Source organism: Nasonia vitripennis, chromosome 2 (assembly GCF_009193385.2).
Source record: "Nasonia vitripennis strain AsymCx chromosome 2, Nvit_psr_1.1, whole genome shotgun sequence".
Taxonomy (NCBI): Eukaryota; Metazoa; Arthropoda; class Insecta; order Hymenoptera; family Pteromalidae; genus Nasonia; species Nasonia vitripennis.
In genome coordinates, this window is record NC_045758.1 from 21700511 (window position 1) to 21718337 (window position 17827).

General features: G+C 47.7%; 1 protein-coding gene across 3 annotated transcripts in view; it reads right to left on the reverse strand.

Annotated features, from left to right (window-relative positions):
• Positions 1 to 17827, reverse strand: part of LOC100117630 (M-phase inducer phosphatase) — an 88448-nt gene that overhangs the window by 56266 nt on the left and 14355 nt on the right. For all 3 annotated transcript variants that reach the window (XM_001601760.6, XM_016982909.3, XM_031924629.2), the window contains exon 5: positions 5957 to 6005. In XM_001601760.6, coding sequence (XP_001601810.2) covers positions 5957 to 6005 — 49 coding nt within the window. The remainder of the gene's footprint in view (positions 1 to 5956; positions 6006 to 17827) is intronic.

Consider the following 17827-nt stretch of genomic DNA (forward strand, 5'->3'; position numbering starts at 1 on the left):
GCAAAAGGCAGCGGCGTCGGTGTCGCATCCCGAGAAAAGTCCGCGAAGAGTGAGCCGATTAAGTCGATTCTCTGCGTGTGTATGCACAAGGCGGCTTTTCACATACTGCTGCGCGCACGAGCTCGCTCTCTTTTCCTCCTCCCACTATACATACGGGCTAAACGAGAGCCACAATGTCGCGATGCCGCTTTGTGAGCGCGGATACCTCGGCGACGAAAGGACGCGAGGGCACAATGAGGCGGATGTAGGTTTTCCGATCGCGGAGCTCGCGCGCGCGCGCCAACCATCGGAATAGAGATGTGCTCTCTCTCTCTCTCTCTCTCTCTCTCTCTCTCTCTCTCTCTCTGTCAAGGGAAAGGGGTGTGGACTGACTGAGAAAGCGAGTGGGAAGAGAGAGAGAGAGAGAGAGAGCAATCCTTTTCAGCGGGCGCCTTCTGTGTGCCGCTGCTATTATTGCGATCGCACGGCGGCGAAGTGCCTTGTATGTGCGCGCGCGCGAGTAAGTGGTCGGATTGCCTCGGAAGACGCGTTTTTTCCCTGGGATTTCGCTTGTTTTGATTGATTTGCTTTCGTGAATCGTGATGAAGGTTGGTTGAGAACATTTTTTTGAAAGATTGACGTCAGAGAACAATTTTGAAAGCTATAGGCAGGATCTAGTTGTAACAAATAGAAATTCAAAAGCCAAGCACACTTCTAGTCAGCTCGAAGATCCGGTAATCTCAGCAATAACGAACTCTGTGGTTAAGTCCAGATTGACCGTTTTGTATTGCGAATCAATAGTCGATAATCTCCCTTAGAATCACACACACATCCCTCCGCGCACCTTATATGCCCATCAGCGGTTGAAAACACCGGACGTCCATAGTGTCCAGCGCTCGCCGCACAAAGCCAAATCACACTCGGGACAGATGTAAGCTATCCCGAGTCACTCGATTCATCGCCACCTCGTGCACTTCCTCATCACCTCCGACTGAATGCAAAGAAAGAGCCAAGGAGCTGGAAGAACAGTAGCGGCTTTCTTAGCTACACCGCGACGCGTGCGCGATCTTCAAAAGCGCGTGCCGCGCGCGCAGAAAAGAAGGGTTACGGATACGGCTCTAACTCCCCGAGGAAAAGACGTCCGCAGAGGAAGTGGTCAATCGCGCTGAACGAGCATAGGAAGGAAGGAATGTCTGCTGGAAAAGTCGCTCGACCACCTACCGCACGCTCTCTCGTACCTGCGTGCACACAGCCGCCGAGTGCATGCGAACTCGAGTGTGCGACACAATGCGAGGGCCGACCCAGAGCGCATTAGGGAAATTGAGAAAGTTCAAAGACTCGCCTCGCTGGCTCGAAGGCCTGAGTATAATAGCCGGGCTGCGGAGGAATAGGGTTGCGGTCGCTCTCTCAAAGGACCTGCTCATCTCGCTGCTGCTGCGATGATTTTCCGGGGCGCGATGAGGTGAGAAAAGAGTATGCGGAAGCGTGCATAATTAATTCCCGTCAATGCACTGCGGCAAAGGCTTCGCTGCAGCGTGAAACTGCCGGCTATTCTCGAAGGCGCGAGCCCAAACGAGGGACGAGTTACTCCCGGAGGTCTCTTTTTCCATAAATGCGCGCCCGACGACGACGACGTGTGCCCGATTCGTGGAAACTCGTTAGCAGAAGGGGCAATTTGCCGGATACACGCGATCATGATGATGGAGGCCACCGTCGAATCGGAGAAGAAGCGATGCGTGCAGGTGAGAATTAACGTGCGAGACGTTGAGGGAAAAGGGCTTATGGGAAACGCGGAAGAGAGAGAGAGAGAGAGAGAGAGAGAGAGAGAGAAGTTATTGGCCGCGAAATTCCGATCTAGGGTTGCGGGACCGGTAATGGATTGTGGATATAATGCGCGCTCTTTTCTCGCCGTTTTTCTTCTCGGCGTCGCCGCCGCAGCCCTTTTCGACGTCGGCGATATAACGTATTTTTTTTGGAGTAATTTTCTGCTTTAGCTGGAAAATGGGCTTAAAGGTACGAATTAAGAAGGGGGTCGCGAGGGAAGGGCTGCTTTTGAGCTGGCTGTATAAGGAATAGATGAAAGGGATGACTCAATTTTCGAAACTTGGTGATAAAAAACGCCCTGTCGTGAGAAACGAACGGCTTGACTACTTTTTATTTCAGAAGATAAATCCCTACTTTGTTGGTGATAAAATTTCTGGATCAAAGCTCGTTTATATTCATTACGGGACGCGTGATTGCACGCTTCTTCAGAAAAATCCCAACGACAGCGGACCACCCGAGTTATACAGGATAGTTGACCTACATAATTTGTCTCCACTTGTTGCGAGAGACGCCAACAAGTAAATTAACGACTCCAAGTTCAATCAGCCGCGTCAATCGCGCTTCAAATGGCAATCCATCAGTTTACGCAAGCACAAAGCCCTCCGACAAGTAGCACACATCCTCTCACTGATTCAGCCGAAGAATTTCCCCGAATCTTCACTTTCGAAATTGTGCGCAGTGCAGCACACAGCGACAAAAGTCCTCGAGCCGATCTTACAGCGGACCACCGCGCGCTATTTATCACCCGGAGGGAAGAAAGGCGGAGAGTGAAGTGCGAGAGTATGTACCTCTATGCGCTTGCTTTCGAGAGGCCGAAAAAAGGCGAATCCGCAGCTCGTTAGGACGTCCATTGGCCGAGGAAATCGTAACTAACCGGCCTCCTTTTGCGGGCATTTGCGCCGCTCTCTCGCTCTCGCGCGCAATGGGTAGTCTTTCTCTCTCTTGGCCACCGGACACGGCCAGGCAATAAGTGACCGAGACCGATGAGGGCCCAAACGACCTTGCGCATCCCGAGAAAAAAGCAGCCACGGATACCGAGAGAAAGAGAACCTCGGAACGAATCGCGACAAGGATCGCGTAAGGATTCATGGCTGCGGGGAAAAAATTCCTATCTTCTCGAGTGCAGTGTGTAAGAGAAAGGCCGAGAGAAGATGCTACTTTCCCGCCCGTCGGCCCGTGTCCACCCACCCTTGCGGATGGGTCCTGTTTTTTTCTTCTACTTTCTTTCTATTATATTCGCCATTCACCGACACAATGGGCGGCTCTTAAAAGTCGATTTGCACCGAAGCTCGATAACGGTCGCCTATGCACGCGCCGAGTGCGAGGTGGTCCAGCAACGCGCGGCCTGTGTCATTGAAGTTTTGGAATTTTTTTTCGCTCCTCTCTGTCCCTTCACGGAAAGTCTTCAGGTGCAGAGAAAGGAATATTCAGTCTCGCGTTACGTCTATTAACGACATTGCGCGCTCATCATTGCGGCCGACCGAGAGGTGCGCGCACCCATATACCCCACGCGGTTCTTCCGTTTCGGGAATTTTTTTGGGCCGTCGAGAGAGAAACGCGCCACCAGTACTGCGCCTCATTGTCATCGGATGATTTATACAGACGGGGATTTTTTTTCTAGACATGGGCTTGCGCCGTTGTCTCGGACGGGGGTTTAGCGCGAGCTTGGATGAAAAAAAAGTGAGAACTGCGGAACCGAGTTATGGTTGGTCTGCGGTGCCGATCCCGGTACAGGGCTGTAGGTCCTCTCTGTTCGGTTGCTAGGTGTTTCGCCGCCTAATTGGAGAATAAACGCATAAAACCGAGAAGAGGAGCTAAAAACTTAAAGGACTTGTCTCTCCGCATCCTGGAATGATCGTAAAAGTCTTTGAAAAGTTCGTTCCCATTGTGCGTTGCGGAGGAAGTTCCGCTGACAAGTTTAAACTAAAAATTTTGGTTTTGGAGTATACTGGAAATTTCTAAAATTTAAGTTGTTTAAATTTTATGGCTATTATAGGAAATTTCGTAGCTGGAAATTCAGCTAATATTAAAATTTTCTGGCAAAGAAGAAACGTCGAAAGATCATTTACACCTTGACATGTCTGAATAATTCTTTATAGAGTGATGTTCAACGAAAAAATTATTTTCTTAACAAACTTAAACACTCGCTGCAGTCAAAACATCCAAGAAAGCCGGACACCTGTGAATTAATTCCACGAATGCGTTATCTTACACCTCAATTTAGCCTACCTTAAGTAAAACATACATATAAATCACAGTTCATCCTCCCCGAGAGAAAGAAAAGCCATTGCTAAAAAAAGCGAAATCCAAAATACACGACCGAAAAAAATCCCATCGATAAATCTCATTCGGTTGGGCCAAGGGCTTGCCCCCTACAAGTCCGAGGATCTAGAGATGCTGCACCGATCGTCGCACGGCAATCAGCGATATCTCGAGCGCAGAGCTCCCCGCAGTCGACCTAAATGCAGAGACAAAGACGAAGAACAAGGGGACACGCGCGCTCTCCCTTCAGGGGGTGTACTCTCTCGCGTCTCCTCGAACATCTACCTGTTCTCCTCTCTCCGATGGAGGTCCGACAAATCTTCGAGCCTTGCGACACTCACACGTCGCTTTTCTCCAGGAATCTCGGCACTTCCCGATCCGTCCTCTCTCTCTCTCTCTCTCTCTCTCTCTCTCTCTCTCTCTCTCTCTCTCTCTCTCTCTCTCCCTGTCTCGGGGGCTGGATTTGAGATATATTCCGTGAGCCAACGGTCTTTCGCTGATGTGTTTTGTAAACGGCATTGAGACTTATGGGAAAGCACGGAGCTCGGAAGCATTGTCCTTGCGCCTTTCTGTGCGCGAAATAGGCGCTTTGTAGACGAGGATGTGTGGACGAGTCGCCGCCGCCGGCGCCTTTTTTCATCGAGGGTGGAAATTCCGGAGACGACACTTTGCGCGACTCTCTCGGCGGTTGTGCCACCGAATTCCAGCCTTGAGCCGACTTATTATGTGTTTTGCGGCTCGTTCTTCTTTTTTTCCCTGGCAATTCTCTGCGCGACTGTGCGAGACACTTCCGAGAAGGTGGGGTGACAATCGTGACAAGGAATGTAGTAGGCTATTGTTGTGTTGCATGCACGAGGTGATTGTGACGAGTGCCAATCAGAATATGAGTTAAAGAACGATATTGAACGTACACTGGCGAACAGCGATTTTTAAGAATGTGTTAATTTTGTTTTATTATTTCATTCGTCGAATATTGATTAATATAACAAATCATATAAGTCGCTTTCAACTTTAACTTCAAAAGTGATGTGAGAAATGGTACGTTATGTAAAGTTTTTTTTTCCGAAAAAAGTACGAAGATCGTCAATGAGCCGTGTTCACCATAAAGAACCGCATTTCGAACTTCCAATAATTGAGACGTCTCGAACTTTCTTCGGCACCCGCGCGTTCCTACACTTTCATTCATCAAAACGCAATATTTTAGAAGCGACAATAGCGCGCAGGTAGTACACCGAGCAGCGGTCAATGGCAATATTTGGAAGCCGAAGTATTAAATCAATCCGCCGGATTAAATATTACACCATTCTGCCCGGGAAAATTCCTTTTTACCCTCGGAAATCTTTGCACAACAAAGTGCTTCCCTCGCGAGCAGTGCCGAATCTCGCCCCCTCGAGACGAAGCACAGGTCGGCGCTTTCTCCTCGCGCGGAGAGCCCTGTCTGTCGCCGGTCCTTTTTCCTTCCAGCTCATGTGCGTGACGTTTCCGAGAAGCGAACGCCGACGCGAAAGTGAGACGAGGTACGACAAAAAAATCTGTAACAGCGGGAAGTGTACGCGTTGAGACGCGGTTCTTTAATGGCTTTCTTATGTGGCCTGCCTGTACTCTGCACACGCACACACACATACGTGCATAAGCTTGCGTGGGAGGGACGCGATCCTCTTTCCGCGCGTAGCTTTATTTGAAGGGAGCTGAATTTGGGGCTTTGTTAGGGCGCTTTGAAGTATTTCACTTCGATGAAGAGCAACGCAAGGGTCGCTATCGAATTGTGAAGAGCGAGATGAACTCGACGACGTATACGGACGAGAGTGAAATATTTATTTGGGTAAGGCTTTTTCGTATAGTGCTACACGTGGAGAAAGAAACGCAAAGTATGCTATTGAGGTTCACTCACCCACTGAAGCTGTTCTCGTTTTTCCAACGTCGCATGTCTTCGCTCCTCTCTGGAAAATAAAGAAAAGTGACGTGATGAAGACGTGAGGATAAATTTGTTTGAAGTGTGATGTGATACAAACAAAGTTATTGTAGTATCAATATAATATAACATCTTATTATTGAACTGTAACGGTTCTTTTTAGAAACGCATAAAAAAATAATCGATCAATCATCGACATCGGTCATAGCCCAGGAGAATTGGGGGACAATCAGATAATCTCGCAAGAAGGACGCTAAGTGCAATACCGACTGCAAAATGCCATGCGGCGAGTCTATTAAGTAATTAAATCTTGCCTGAACCGCAATCCGAATTCTATTCATCGGCATCTATGAACATATGTGGTTTCAAGTAGCTGCACAACTGTTCGGTTGACGCATATGTTAAAATTGTATGCGCCTGAACGTGTAGTTTATGCGATTTCACTACCAACGTATCTCTGTGATTGCAGCTCGATTTTTAAGATTTTTTATGTATTTTTAATTAAATTTAAAAATGCTTGGCCCGTACATTTTCTAAAACAAAGACGAGCAAAGAAAATAGCACACATGTACAAAATAATGTTCCACGAAGTGAGAGCATCGACCAAATTTTCTACACCAATACTACATCGCGATAGACGCACAATAATCAAGACGCGCGATAAGCGCCGCCCAAAAAGTGCTCGAGCCCAACGTTCAATCATCGGCCCCTCTCAGGCGTTATATCGAAACCCGCAATATAATAAATTCAAGCCATAGCGGACGCAGAGGACACGACGTCGAGGCGACACGCGCTCAATGAGCCGTGCATACTTAATCGCGCGCACAACAAGGCCGACATACCCTCACGCTGCCGCAGAAGAAACGCTCGATTACGGAATTCCATTACAGCCTGCGCACCGATCAGCATCCGCTAATACTCGCATCACGCGCTCGGCCCTCTTCCTCGGCCCCGCTCGCTCGCTCGCGCAGGAATATAATCGCAGACAGCAGCAGGCACGTGCGCGGTCTCGTGCGCGCAAGCCGCACCGCCGTCGCGGAGAAAGAAGAGCCATGAATCACGACGAGTATCGGGCGAGAGCAGCTGTTGTATGTGCGCACTATCTTCGTCTAGCTCTATACGCGCGTTATAACACACATGACGCTGCGCGCATATTATAAGCGCACGGCGGAAAGATCGGGGTGGGCCCAACCCCTGCGAAGAGAGCGCAGGATCCTAGCGTGTAGTCGCTTCTATTCTCTCTCTCTCTCTCTCTCTCTCTCTCTCTCTCTCTCTCTCTCTCTCTCTCTGATATCTCCCGAGGGGTGCGCGCACGTGACGTTACGCCAACTCGTCACTCTCCGCATAGCGGCAGCGGAACCCCTATGCATGCGACGGATTTTCGCCACGGAAATACGTGCGCGTGTGTGCGAGTTATATGCGGGCACGAGCCAGCGATATCGCGCTTCGCTTAGTCTGCAGGACTTTGTGCGGGGGATTTGCGACGCCTGAAGGGGTTCGATCGATCCTGCAGCGGATATTCAACGGATTTCTTATTTTCAGGGAATTTAGATGTTTGGATATAGTTGCTCGATTTTCGCCTTACTTAACGTGGCTCGTGCGAGCGAGCGGCTCTTTTAACATAGGGGCATTGCTGGATTCGGCTCGGGATGGGATTTGGTTCTGGAAAAAATACTTTGTGGGTCGTTGGTATAAGAAATGATTCGTTGGCCATTGTGCAATGCTAAATCTCTGCGATGAAACGATACGGTCTAGTTCATACGTCAATTACGTGGTATTACATAACGTAGAGAAACAACATTCATATTCGTAGTCGAATGAGGTACTTAATTGTTGTTATGACAAGGCACAGACTGTAAGGAGACTGGAACGAAACTGCAGTACGGTCTCGTGCCTTCTTCCTCCACCAAGACATGCAAATGAATTATGTGTTGACAGGCGCGTTATACATCCCGATGATTGATGGTAATGGAAAACCTCACCGGAATGTGAGTGCGCGCAAAACGTTGTCAAACTTGTTACCCAACCGAAGCGCAAGTCATCGAAACAACCATAAACTTTGCAGCGCGTAGTCATTTTTTTCAGTGCAGCTCATTAAAAATCTCACTTCCTATGTACGATGCCGAAAGGAAAAAAAGATTGTGTTTCCCGTGTACGACGCAACTCTATAACGAGCCTCCGCAGCCTCCGAGCAGCGGAAGCCCATGTCGGCGGCGCTTATTTGCCTAATCGAAAGTCAACGCGAGAATTTGCATCGCGTGTTCCAACGGGCATCAGCAGACCCTTCAGAAAATAACAGACGCGTACAGCCCAAGAGTATGGGGCTGTGGCGAAAGAACGCGCAGTTCGAGACGGGAGAGCTTTCGTGCGGTCGCGTTGGTCGTGCACATGCCCCCGACACGTGAGAGAGATGCGACGAGTATAGGCTTGCTCGGGACGTAAATCTCGAGGCTCTCGAGCGAGAGCGAGAAAAAAGGAGAGACGAGCAAGAAGACACTCTTCTCTCTTTCTCTCCTTGTGGGGTGTCTGCTGCTGCTGCTTTGCTGCAGGCCGGGTCAAGCAATCAGCCGTCGCAAGGGCCTCCTAATGATTTGGCGTTCTGCACACGTAGGCACTTGAGGGATCCTTTAGGAACCACTTTACCACGCTTATAATATTGTGTGCTGAATGAGAAATCGAGTTTCGTCGATCGATCGGGCTAATTAGATTCCAACAGGTTCGCCGCTGCGATTTATTGCATAGCTGTGTGTGTGTGTGTGTGTTTAATTTTGTTTGGAAAGGGAAGTTCATTAGACGGAATTGTAGCGCTGATGTATTCAAACGTTGGTCCCATGCTTTGCTATGCAGAAGGATTAGAAGTATCGATGTCTGTGCATAAAGATGCCGCACGGTGAGCGAAACCTGTATTGAATTTGTTCAAGGGCTGACGAACTATACTGATTATGTACCCCCATTAATGTAAATAAACTTTGAGCATTGTTCGAAAATCGATCACACAAATTTATGATAATCGTTTGCTAATTTCACGACCCGCTGTTGCAATTTTTTTTAGCGTTCTCACGGGTATCGATGCAATGTTTAAATCCATGATCGCGCGAATTAGAATCAGCCTACATCGGATCGTTTTTCGAAATGGAATCAAGTGTTTTGCTTTGCGTAGAAAAAAGGCGTGAGAACAGAAGATCCAGAAGACGATCTCCTGCAGATCATGCCGAAAAAAACTGTATGCGGTAAAGCACATTTGAAAATTCATATGAAAAAAAGGGAGAAAACGATCCGAGGGTGCATCGCCCCGAGTTTCTGGCGGCAAAAGGGAGAAGATGTTTACATATTTCCCACAACGAGCTCAGTATACGCACACACACACACATTCCTCCAAACTAGAGAAATTCAGCGTCTCGGAGCGGCACATATGTGATTACTAGCATATGGTGTAAATAAGCAGACTATTTTTGGAGGGTTTGCTTGACAAAACATGTTGTCACTCTGTCGTCGGTTTTTAATTAATAAATGTTGGCATAAACTATTTGAGAACAAAGAATTCTAAAAACAGTTTCGTATAATGCCCGCAGAAGCACTTGCATTAACTTATTCAACGTTCATGCTGATGTCGATTGAAGGTATAAATAATGCGTATAAATAATAAAAACAAAAACTTTTTTTTATCACAAATAAATAGATTCAATCATCAAAGTTTATGAATTGTATATAGATATCTATTACTCTACAAAAGGACTTTGGGCTGCGGCTGTTTTCCGAAGCTCTTTAACAAACGTTTTCCCGCCTTTTGCTCCAGTCGAGCTCGGAGGATCTTTAAGATCGCAGTGATGCTCGACCGGTGAATGGACCGCTGACTGAATGGGTCGAAGAAGAAAAATCTCTTGCGTCGGTTCGTCCAAGATGCCTCTACTCGGGCATCCATCCTCGTTCTTTTCTTATGGTTTACCGACTGAGAAGCTAACGATCCGGATCGGAAAAAAAGAAACAATCGCCGATAAAGTTGTCAACGTCCATTTCCAGCAGGATTTTGCTATTAGTCATCCGTTAAAAAGGTTCTATCGGTAAAATCGAACCGTTAATCAGTTCTATCTGTTAAATATCCGGATTATTTCGCATGACAGAAAGGCAAGTATCAAAGCCATTATATTTTTGTAAACTATTGTTTAACAACTTTTTATTCTAAGTATAGATGCAGCTATTGAAAATAGAATGCGATTAATCTATAACTTGTTTTTACCTTTTATCTGCTTTTAATTTGAAAGGTTGATTCTTTCTTCTTTGTTTAATTTTTAAGCAATTCTTTGAAGTTTCACTCAGTTGTTGGTAAATTAGCGACTATAGATGCGCTTTGCGCGCAGTTATAGTATAAACGGTTAACGCAGCAGGCCAAAACAAGGCAGATATAGTGTTGGTGACACACCGCTATATCTAAACTCGGCGTGCAAATTCATATGAGGGAAATATGAAATTGCGGTAGCGGTCCACATACACATATTTGCGTTACAAAAATTTAATTTAGACTCGCACTGGTGTTTTTAAAATAAAAATATAACGAAATGCACCCCTTGTATTTCATATTTTCTCAATATACACTTTTTTCGAGGTTAGGAATAATAATAATAAAACATTCGCAAACATTGCGCAGTAAGACGAACAGCCAATAAGAGGACGAATAAACCATGCCTTTTAGAGTAGGATGTGCATAATACTTATAAACAATCGACTATAAATTTACAGGTTTTGTGATAAATTCACATTTATATTTTTTTTTTAAATGTTAATTTGTAGTTTATTAAACACCGTACTTTTAAGCTATAAATAGTACCTATATAGGATTCAACATAATTAACTTTCTAGTGATAAATATAAGACATAAAAAAGACAGGAAATAATTTAATGATCTTGCAGGATAGTTTGTCTGAGAAGATTATTTTCACGTAACCGTTGCAAATGCTACAAATTAAAAAGACGTATTATAGGGGCTAATCTAACTATAAAACCTCACACCATACAGATTTAAAAGAAGTTTCCGCTATGATAATCTTCTGCATACAGTGGTAGGCTTTACATTGTGAGGTGGCTAAACCGTTAGGCAGTGACCTGTTATATATTGTAAGGATAGGAAATACTTAGAATATCCTATGCATATACATTGAATAGTGTAGAGTCACGTCAACCAAGCAAATCCGTCAGTCAAGGAAAAATCCGTTAAGACCTTCGTTTAAGGTACCGACTGCATTGCGCCTTATAGCGCGTATTTCAAGTCAGCCTTTGCGGATCGAATGATGTATTTTCCACGGTACGGAGCATATAATATTATTAAAATGCAACGTCCAATGATGTTTTTTGTCCACAACGTTTTGATATAGATGCTCAAAATGCTTCAAGAAAAAGTTTTTGCCAGTGTATGCTATCAGAATTTTAGAAAATTAAAATGTGACATTGTAAATTATAAGCTTTCTTGAAAAGCTCAATTCAATTAATTGTTAACGTTTATGAGTAAACCACCATAGTGAACTTTCTTATATAGAATCTTAGAGTACTTATAGCAGCGTCGAACCCCTGCACAACTGACGTGGGGAAAGGAAAATAATGATATGTGACACGTCCTTATGTATACGCAGGATCTGCCTCTTGACTCGGTCTTAACCCCCGGGTTAGTTTTATAGCTTTTCGTGGATGTCATTGCCCTCGACCTCTTCATCTGGAATTTTTCTGAGAACGATTAGACTCACTGAGATCGTGTGTGTTTGAAAAATCTTCGCAGCTTTAAAATAGTAAAGAGAGAATATGATAACTCATCGGTCAAGCGCAGGCCCGACAAGACGTCGGGATGGTTGGCATACTCCCATAATATGTACATTCTGCGCGCAGATTAAGACGAGGAAAATCGAAAAGTGTCCGTGCGCCATCTATCTTCACTAGCCAGTGTTTAAGGGAGTCCCATAGTCAATTTAAATCTATAGATTTGAATTGTCTTTGGGATCCCCTTAAGTGGCGTGGAAAAGGCTAATCCAAAACTGATTTGTTATACTGCTACTGTTATGACGCTACTATACATACCGTCAGAGTAGTGAGTCTTTTTCCTTCGTGCAAAGAACGTTGTACGTGCTCGTTACGACTCTCGAGTCAAGGCTAATGATTCCAGGAAGTAAAGAGGCGCATAAGCCGAATAAAAAGCAGAGGCAAGGGCAAGGCCATCCAGGAAAGGCTATAAAAGTCAGTTGCAGGGGAGAAGCCAAGCCAGATTCGGCTCGCGCACCAAAACACACACACACACGCGCGCGCGCGCGCGCGCATACCGCCCCCTTATCATCATCGCCTTCGTCCTCGACGACTCGAGCGATGTGCAGCGCTCGCTCTACTTACTCGTTCCTGCGTTAATTTCACGCGCCGCCGGAAGCCGGATACAGTCTAAACTTCCACACACGTATACACAAGCTCGAGGAAAACGGTTGAACTCCAAAAATAGTGAGGGGGAGACACGGCGTAGGTAGACGCAAGGAGCATAGAGAAGAAGCCAATGCCCTCGTGCATCAGCGGCACGCGCCCCGTCGATATTCGTATAAACAGCGGCAGTAGCAGCAGTCAGGGGCTGACGCAGTCTGCTCTGTACGTGCACCTATTAATATCAGCGTGTCTTCACGGGTTAACGAGGCCCCGTATGGCGGAGGAAAATGCGAGCGCGGTATTGCGCTTTCGAGGAAATGAAATTATATTTTACTGCGCTGCGTCTGCTGACGCTATAGAGGACATTGTCCGCGGAGAATTTATGACTTCATACGTACGGCGCCGAAAATTGCCGATGAAATCCGGGCTGGAGAGATGTCTTTGGCCAGCAGAACCGATTTTCTGGATCGCGCTACGCTCATTGTACGCTCGCGCGTATGTGTGGAAAATGCGCGGGGCGTTGTATTTACGAAAACAGCTTTTCAATGTGCTGTATACGTTTGCGGTTAGCGTCTTGAGAGGGGAACTCGTCGTAAATCTCGCCGGAAAAGTCCTTTCGATTATGGAGTAATTTATGTGCTCCTTTCTAGTCACATACGAAATGCACAATAATTTTTTAGCGATGATTCTAAAGTATAACGTTATTATAAGATTCTCTCCAAAAATCAAGCAATTCATAATCCGAAAGGAAGCGTCGCGTTAACCTTTCAGCATCGACGGCAGGACATTAGCAAAGCAACCCCCGCTCTGAAAATACTCCTTAGCGCACACGGGGGAATCACGCGCTATTTGTGGCGCACACTGATGCAGCAAAGATTTTACCCGAAGAAAGAAGACACTGAGATAAATAGGGTGCAAGACCCGGCGAGCGCGCCGTCGAAAAAAAGGGAGAGCTATAAGGATGAGGGCGGCAACGATGAAACGCGAGGATGAGTGAGAGGAGCGCACAAGGCGCGCGCGCACGCGACTTGCCGGGATTCAAAGTGTACAATATGATCCATATATGTATATGTGCGAGCGAGCCCCCCGGAAGCGGCGCATTTGCACGGATAAGGCTTTCTTTCGACTTTTGCGCGTCGTATATTGGGTCGAGAGCTCGTGTCTCGAAGGGTTACGCGCGTGGGGGAGTGGGTTACTGCGTATATTGTATGTGTATACGAGAGAACGTTGGCGAGCTCCCCGAGCGCGCGGCTGAAATTAAAACGTCGCCGGAAAGGAGGCCGACTGCCGCTGTACGTCGGGAGGAAGGGTTATGCGTGTAGCTACTCTATACTTGCTTCTTGCGCGCGATGCTCTTTTTTTCGCTTTCTGTAACGAGATACGCGATGTGGTGTATGTGACTATGGATGTGGATTTTCTCCGATGAATTTTGATTTGCTTCTGTGCGGAGTTGAGAAGTCCGTTATGATGGTGGGCTGTCGAGAATCGTTGCGTTGTATACTTGTTTAAATTTAAAATAACAGTTATACAAATAACAGTGCAGGTTTCGGAAGGTTCATTGCACTCTAGAGAAGCACCATTCAAACGAGTTTGTGTGTACCCAGAGAACTCGTAAAAAATGCAAATCTCCTTAGCACCTCGACGGCCAGTAGTATCGGCGAAAAACCCGCATGTAGCTAATACACAAAAACACACACACACACACATCAAACATGCGCCGAGAGACAATGACCGGCCTCGCGCTAGCTCTCCTTACCGATACCGCGCAGCCGTCTTATAATACAGGCGAGAGCCCGCTTTTTCGTTAACGTTATGCAAGGCTACGCACAGGGGTTGCCCGGTGTCACGGCTCGTGCCTCGACTTCCTCCGGAAGTCTGTCACCGACTCTTATTCTTGGCGCGCTCGCTCGCTCTTTAGCACGCTATCTCTCGCTCCTGCACCTTAATCTATGTATATACTAAAGCCAAGGCCCGACAATTCCCTAGCTACTATTCTTCGTACGTGCATGTAATAAACGCGGAAAAGCAGCTATGAGCAGGGTAGATCATTAGAGGATTAAGCGGAGGAACTTTTCAGACGCGCTAATTCGAGTGTGAGATAGAGGAATGCACGCAGCGGCGGCGCACCGGCTGGTGTAATGAGGTGCATTTTAATTTATTAGTATTATTCATGTCAGAGCGAATGTTCTCTATACGTGCTATATGGGGTGGATATGCGCTATTATAATGTGTTGCGGGCTCGAAGGGAGGGAACGCGGTCTCTTATCGATGTAGGCTCGAGTGTAATTGGGGCTATTATACGCACGGGGATGATGCGAATTAATTCCACGCGGCGATGATAATTTTCCTCAGCTGCGCTGCCAAAGTGTGCGAACTCGGACAGACGGCGTTTATTTTCGCGCTCTTACAACGTTACCCGCGGATACTTTAGCTGCGAGAGATGAATTTTTGATAAAAAAATATACAGGGTAGTCCTGTGTAAATCTTCGTATAACGACGTACACGGATAGGAAAAGGGCCTTCGCGCGCCTAGAGCAAACACGCGAGCAACCCCCTAATTAGCGGACTGAATAATTTGTTCCATCGCACTCGTACAGCTATGTATCTACTATAGCATCGCCATACGGTCATCGACCTCTGTCACCCGAAAAAAAGAAATCGTATACACATAGCCCTGCGCAAACACGCGTAGCGACCGAAAGTAAATTCGAACTCTTTCGATTCGTCTATTGACACGTCCTATCATATCGCGCGGGTATATACGGGACTCGCCGCATATGTCCCTCGCCGCGCGTCGAATCGAGAGCCCGTATAGCTGTGCGCCCGGCGAGCATGGGCTGAATGTGTACACATAGAAACTGTACGCTCGAGCACTTAATGCGTGGGGGTGTCTGCACGCGCCTCCGCGCACGCGATGTATAAGGGAGAGAAAGCGAGAGCGCAGCGTTGTAATGCGTATAACGCGTATACACGCACACATCTGCCGCGCGCGTATCGATTTTAGTGGCCGCCGCCGCTGCTCTCGATTGTAACGACGATCTGCGCTGACTGGCTTAATGACGAATTCGGACGCCGCGGCTGCTCTCTTCCGAGCGTCTACACATAAGGGTAGCGCGGCTTGATTGAAAGGCCCGGGTGTATGCGCGAAATCGCAACGGTTGTTTTCGAGTCTCTCGATTTTGTCTACATCACTGCTCCGAGACAGCCGCGAAAGCGACGATCGATCCGGCCATTGTCGAGTTCGGGCGCACTGTTATGCTAATTCGCGCTTCCTAATTCAAAACACCGATGGTCGGTGCAAAAAATCATCGGGTACCTGCGCGCCCGCGAGCTAGCGGGCATTTAAATTCTTCGCGCGTAACATTGCTCGCACACCAATTACTAACCCTTTCAGGTAGTAGGACTCTCGCGCGAAAGGAAATTTATTCGCGAAAAAAGCTCCATTTTTTCTTCGCTTCTCGGGCATAGGTATAGTATTGTAGTAGCGGCGATTTGTCATTCCGCAACTGCTATTCTCACAGGGAACTCGAATATTTTTTACGCTATTAAAAAGCGCAGGCAAAACGCTTTTTGCACGTGAAGAAAAAGCGCTTAAGAAAAAAACGAAGAAATGTTTAATGCGAGCGGTATATTACTGTTATTGGGTACTTTTATTCGCACGTGCGTTCGCGAACCTTGAACTTTGCCGATAAAAGAACAATGCGACCGGACTCGCGCCCCGAATTATTTTCGCACACCGAAAAAATAACACAGCTATACGCGCTCTCAACTGTTTAATACAAAATCATCCCCAAGTGCGTATAGAACATAATGCACAAAGTATGCGAAAGTAAAGGCTGCTGCCCTTCGAAAGAAATCTCGTCCTACTCCTTATCCTCGTCATCCCTTACACCGGATCTCAAGAAAAAGTCCGGTTGTTGCGCCGCTCCTGCACCCGAGGGATGCGTTCGCCATTATTAGTTTCGGCGCTCGCAAAAAACCGTTTTCGAGAGAGAGAGAGAGAGAGCGCGCGATGCGGAGAAAAGGAGAAACAAGGAAAGCGAAAAAGGGCCTCCGTCTCGCTCTCTCTTGCGAAAAAGGCAGCAGTGTATGTGGCAACCCCCGAGAACCGATCGGCCAACTTCTCGCAACCCCTCGGCCCTTTTTTTCGCGCGTTCGCGCACACAGACGCCCGCCGACCTGCGTGTGTATACCTCTACCCATACGCCGGGTTGCGCGTCTGCGTGTCGGTGTATGGGTATCGCAGGCGCGCGACCACTGAACTCCGAATTTCGTACGACAATGCACCCCGGCACGAGCCAAGTCTGAGGGGTTGGAGCGAGTTGCCTCGACGGGGAGCTCACGCTACGGGTGTCCCGATCGACTTTTCCCGGCGCGGATGCGTTCGCCGATGTTCTTCGCCGATATGGCGGTCGACGAGTATTCGGTCCCGGTGGCATATACCCGGAGATGTCGGTTCGAAATTCGGCGACGAAAGCTCGGGGACCAGTCGGCTTCTAAACGGGCCGCGGAGTAGTATCCTTGATGACCGTTGGCGGCTCGTTTCAGCCAGCAGGTCATCCTCACATGCACTTGGAGCCAAAATCCCGTAGTTCGCAAAATCGCGGCTAACAGCGAGTCCAAGTGGTACCGCTTCTTGTCGGGTCACCCGGTATATGAAGGCGCGCGCTCGCTGTTGGAGCGCGGTACACACGTATATATACAGGGGTGGCGCGTATTGAACTCGAGGCTGCATATTGCCAGGTGGCGGCTGTCGCCCCATGTGTGCTCATATGTCTGCCCCCCTCTCTCTCTCCTGCACTCGCACCGATCTCATACAACATATACATGCACAAGCGCGAGTTCGAGGTGCTTTCTGCGGGCACATACGCTGGCTTTTATGCGCGTGCAGTGTTACAGCGCGCAAATTGCACATTGGCAGACGCGTCATGCTGAGAGTCAAACCGATCCCCGGGAGAAAGAGCTGAGAGTCGCGAATGTGTATAAGTACTCAAGTGGTGCGCCGCGCGGCACACTCGACGAAATCACGACTTCTTGTATTGGCTCGACGACGACTTTTCTGCGCGACTCTCGCGTATTGTTTCGCAAGTTGCTTTTCCTGCGTGTACTCGCTTGCGTGCTCGAGACGAAGGAGCTGTATACTCGTGCACTGCTGAGGAGTAGAGAGGGATGCGAGGACGATCGGCATATGGCGCACTGATTGACCCCCGAATGCGGTTCCGCGCGCTAACTCCTGTGTATTATATTGAGGCCTAATGGAAATATCGTTTCAAAAGAAACAAACGTCGGCCGCGCGCGAGCCTTCGTAGGTTTTTTGCATTTTTTATTTTGGATAATTGAAGGCGCGTGGCGGGCCGTCGAGGCGTTCGCCTTCTGTCGTGCGCCGCCGGCTGATGATTTAAGACGTTTGTCTCGGGGATGAAGGATTGATAAGGACACTTTTTTTTTAATTGTATGGCA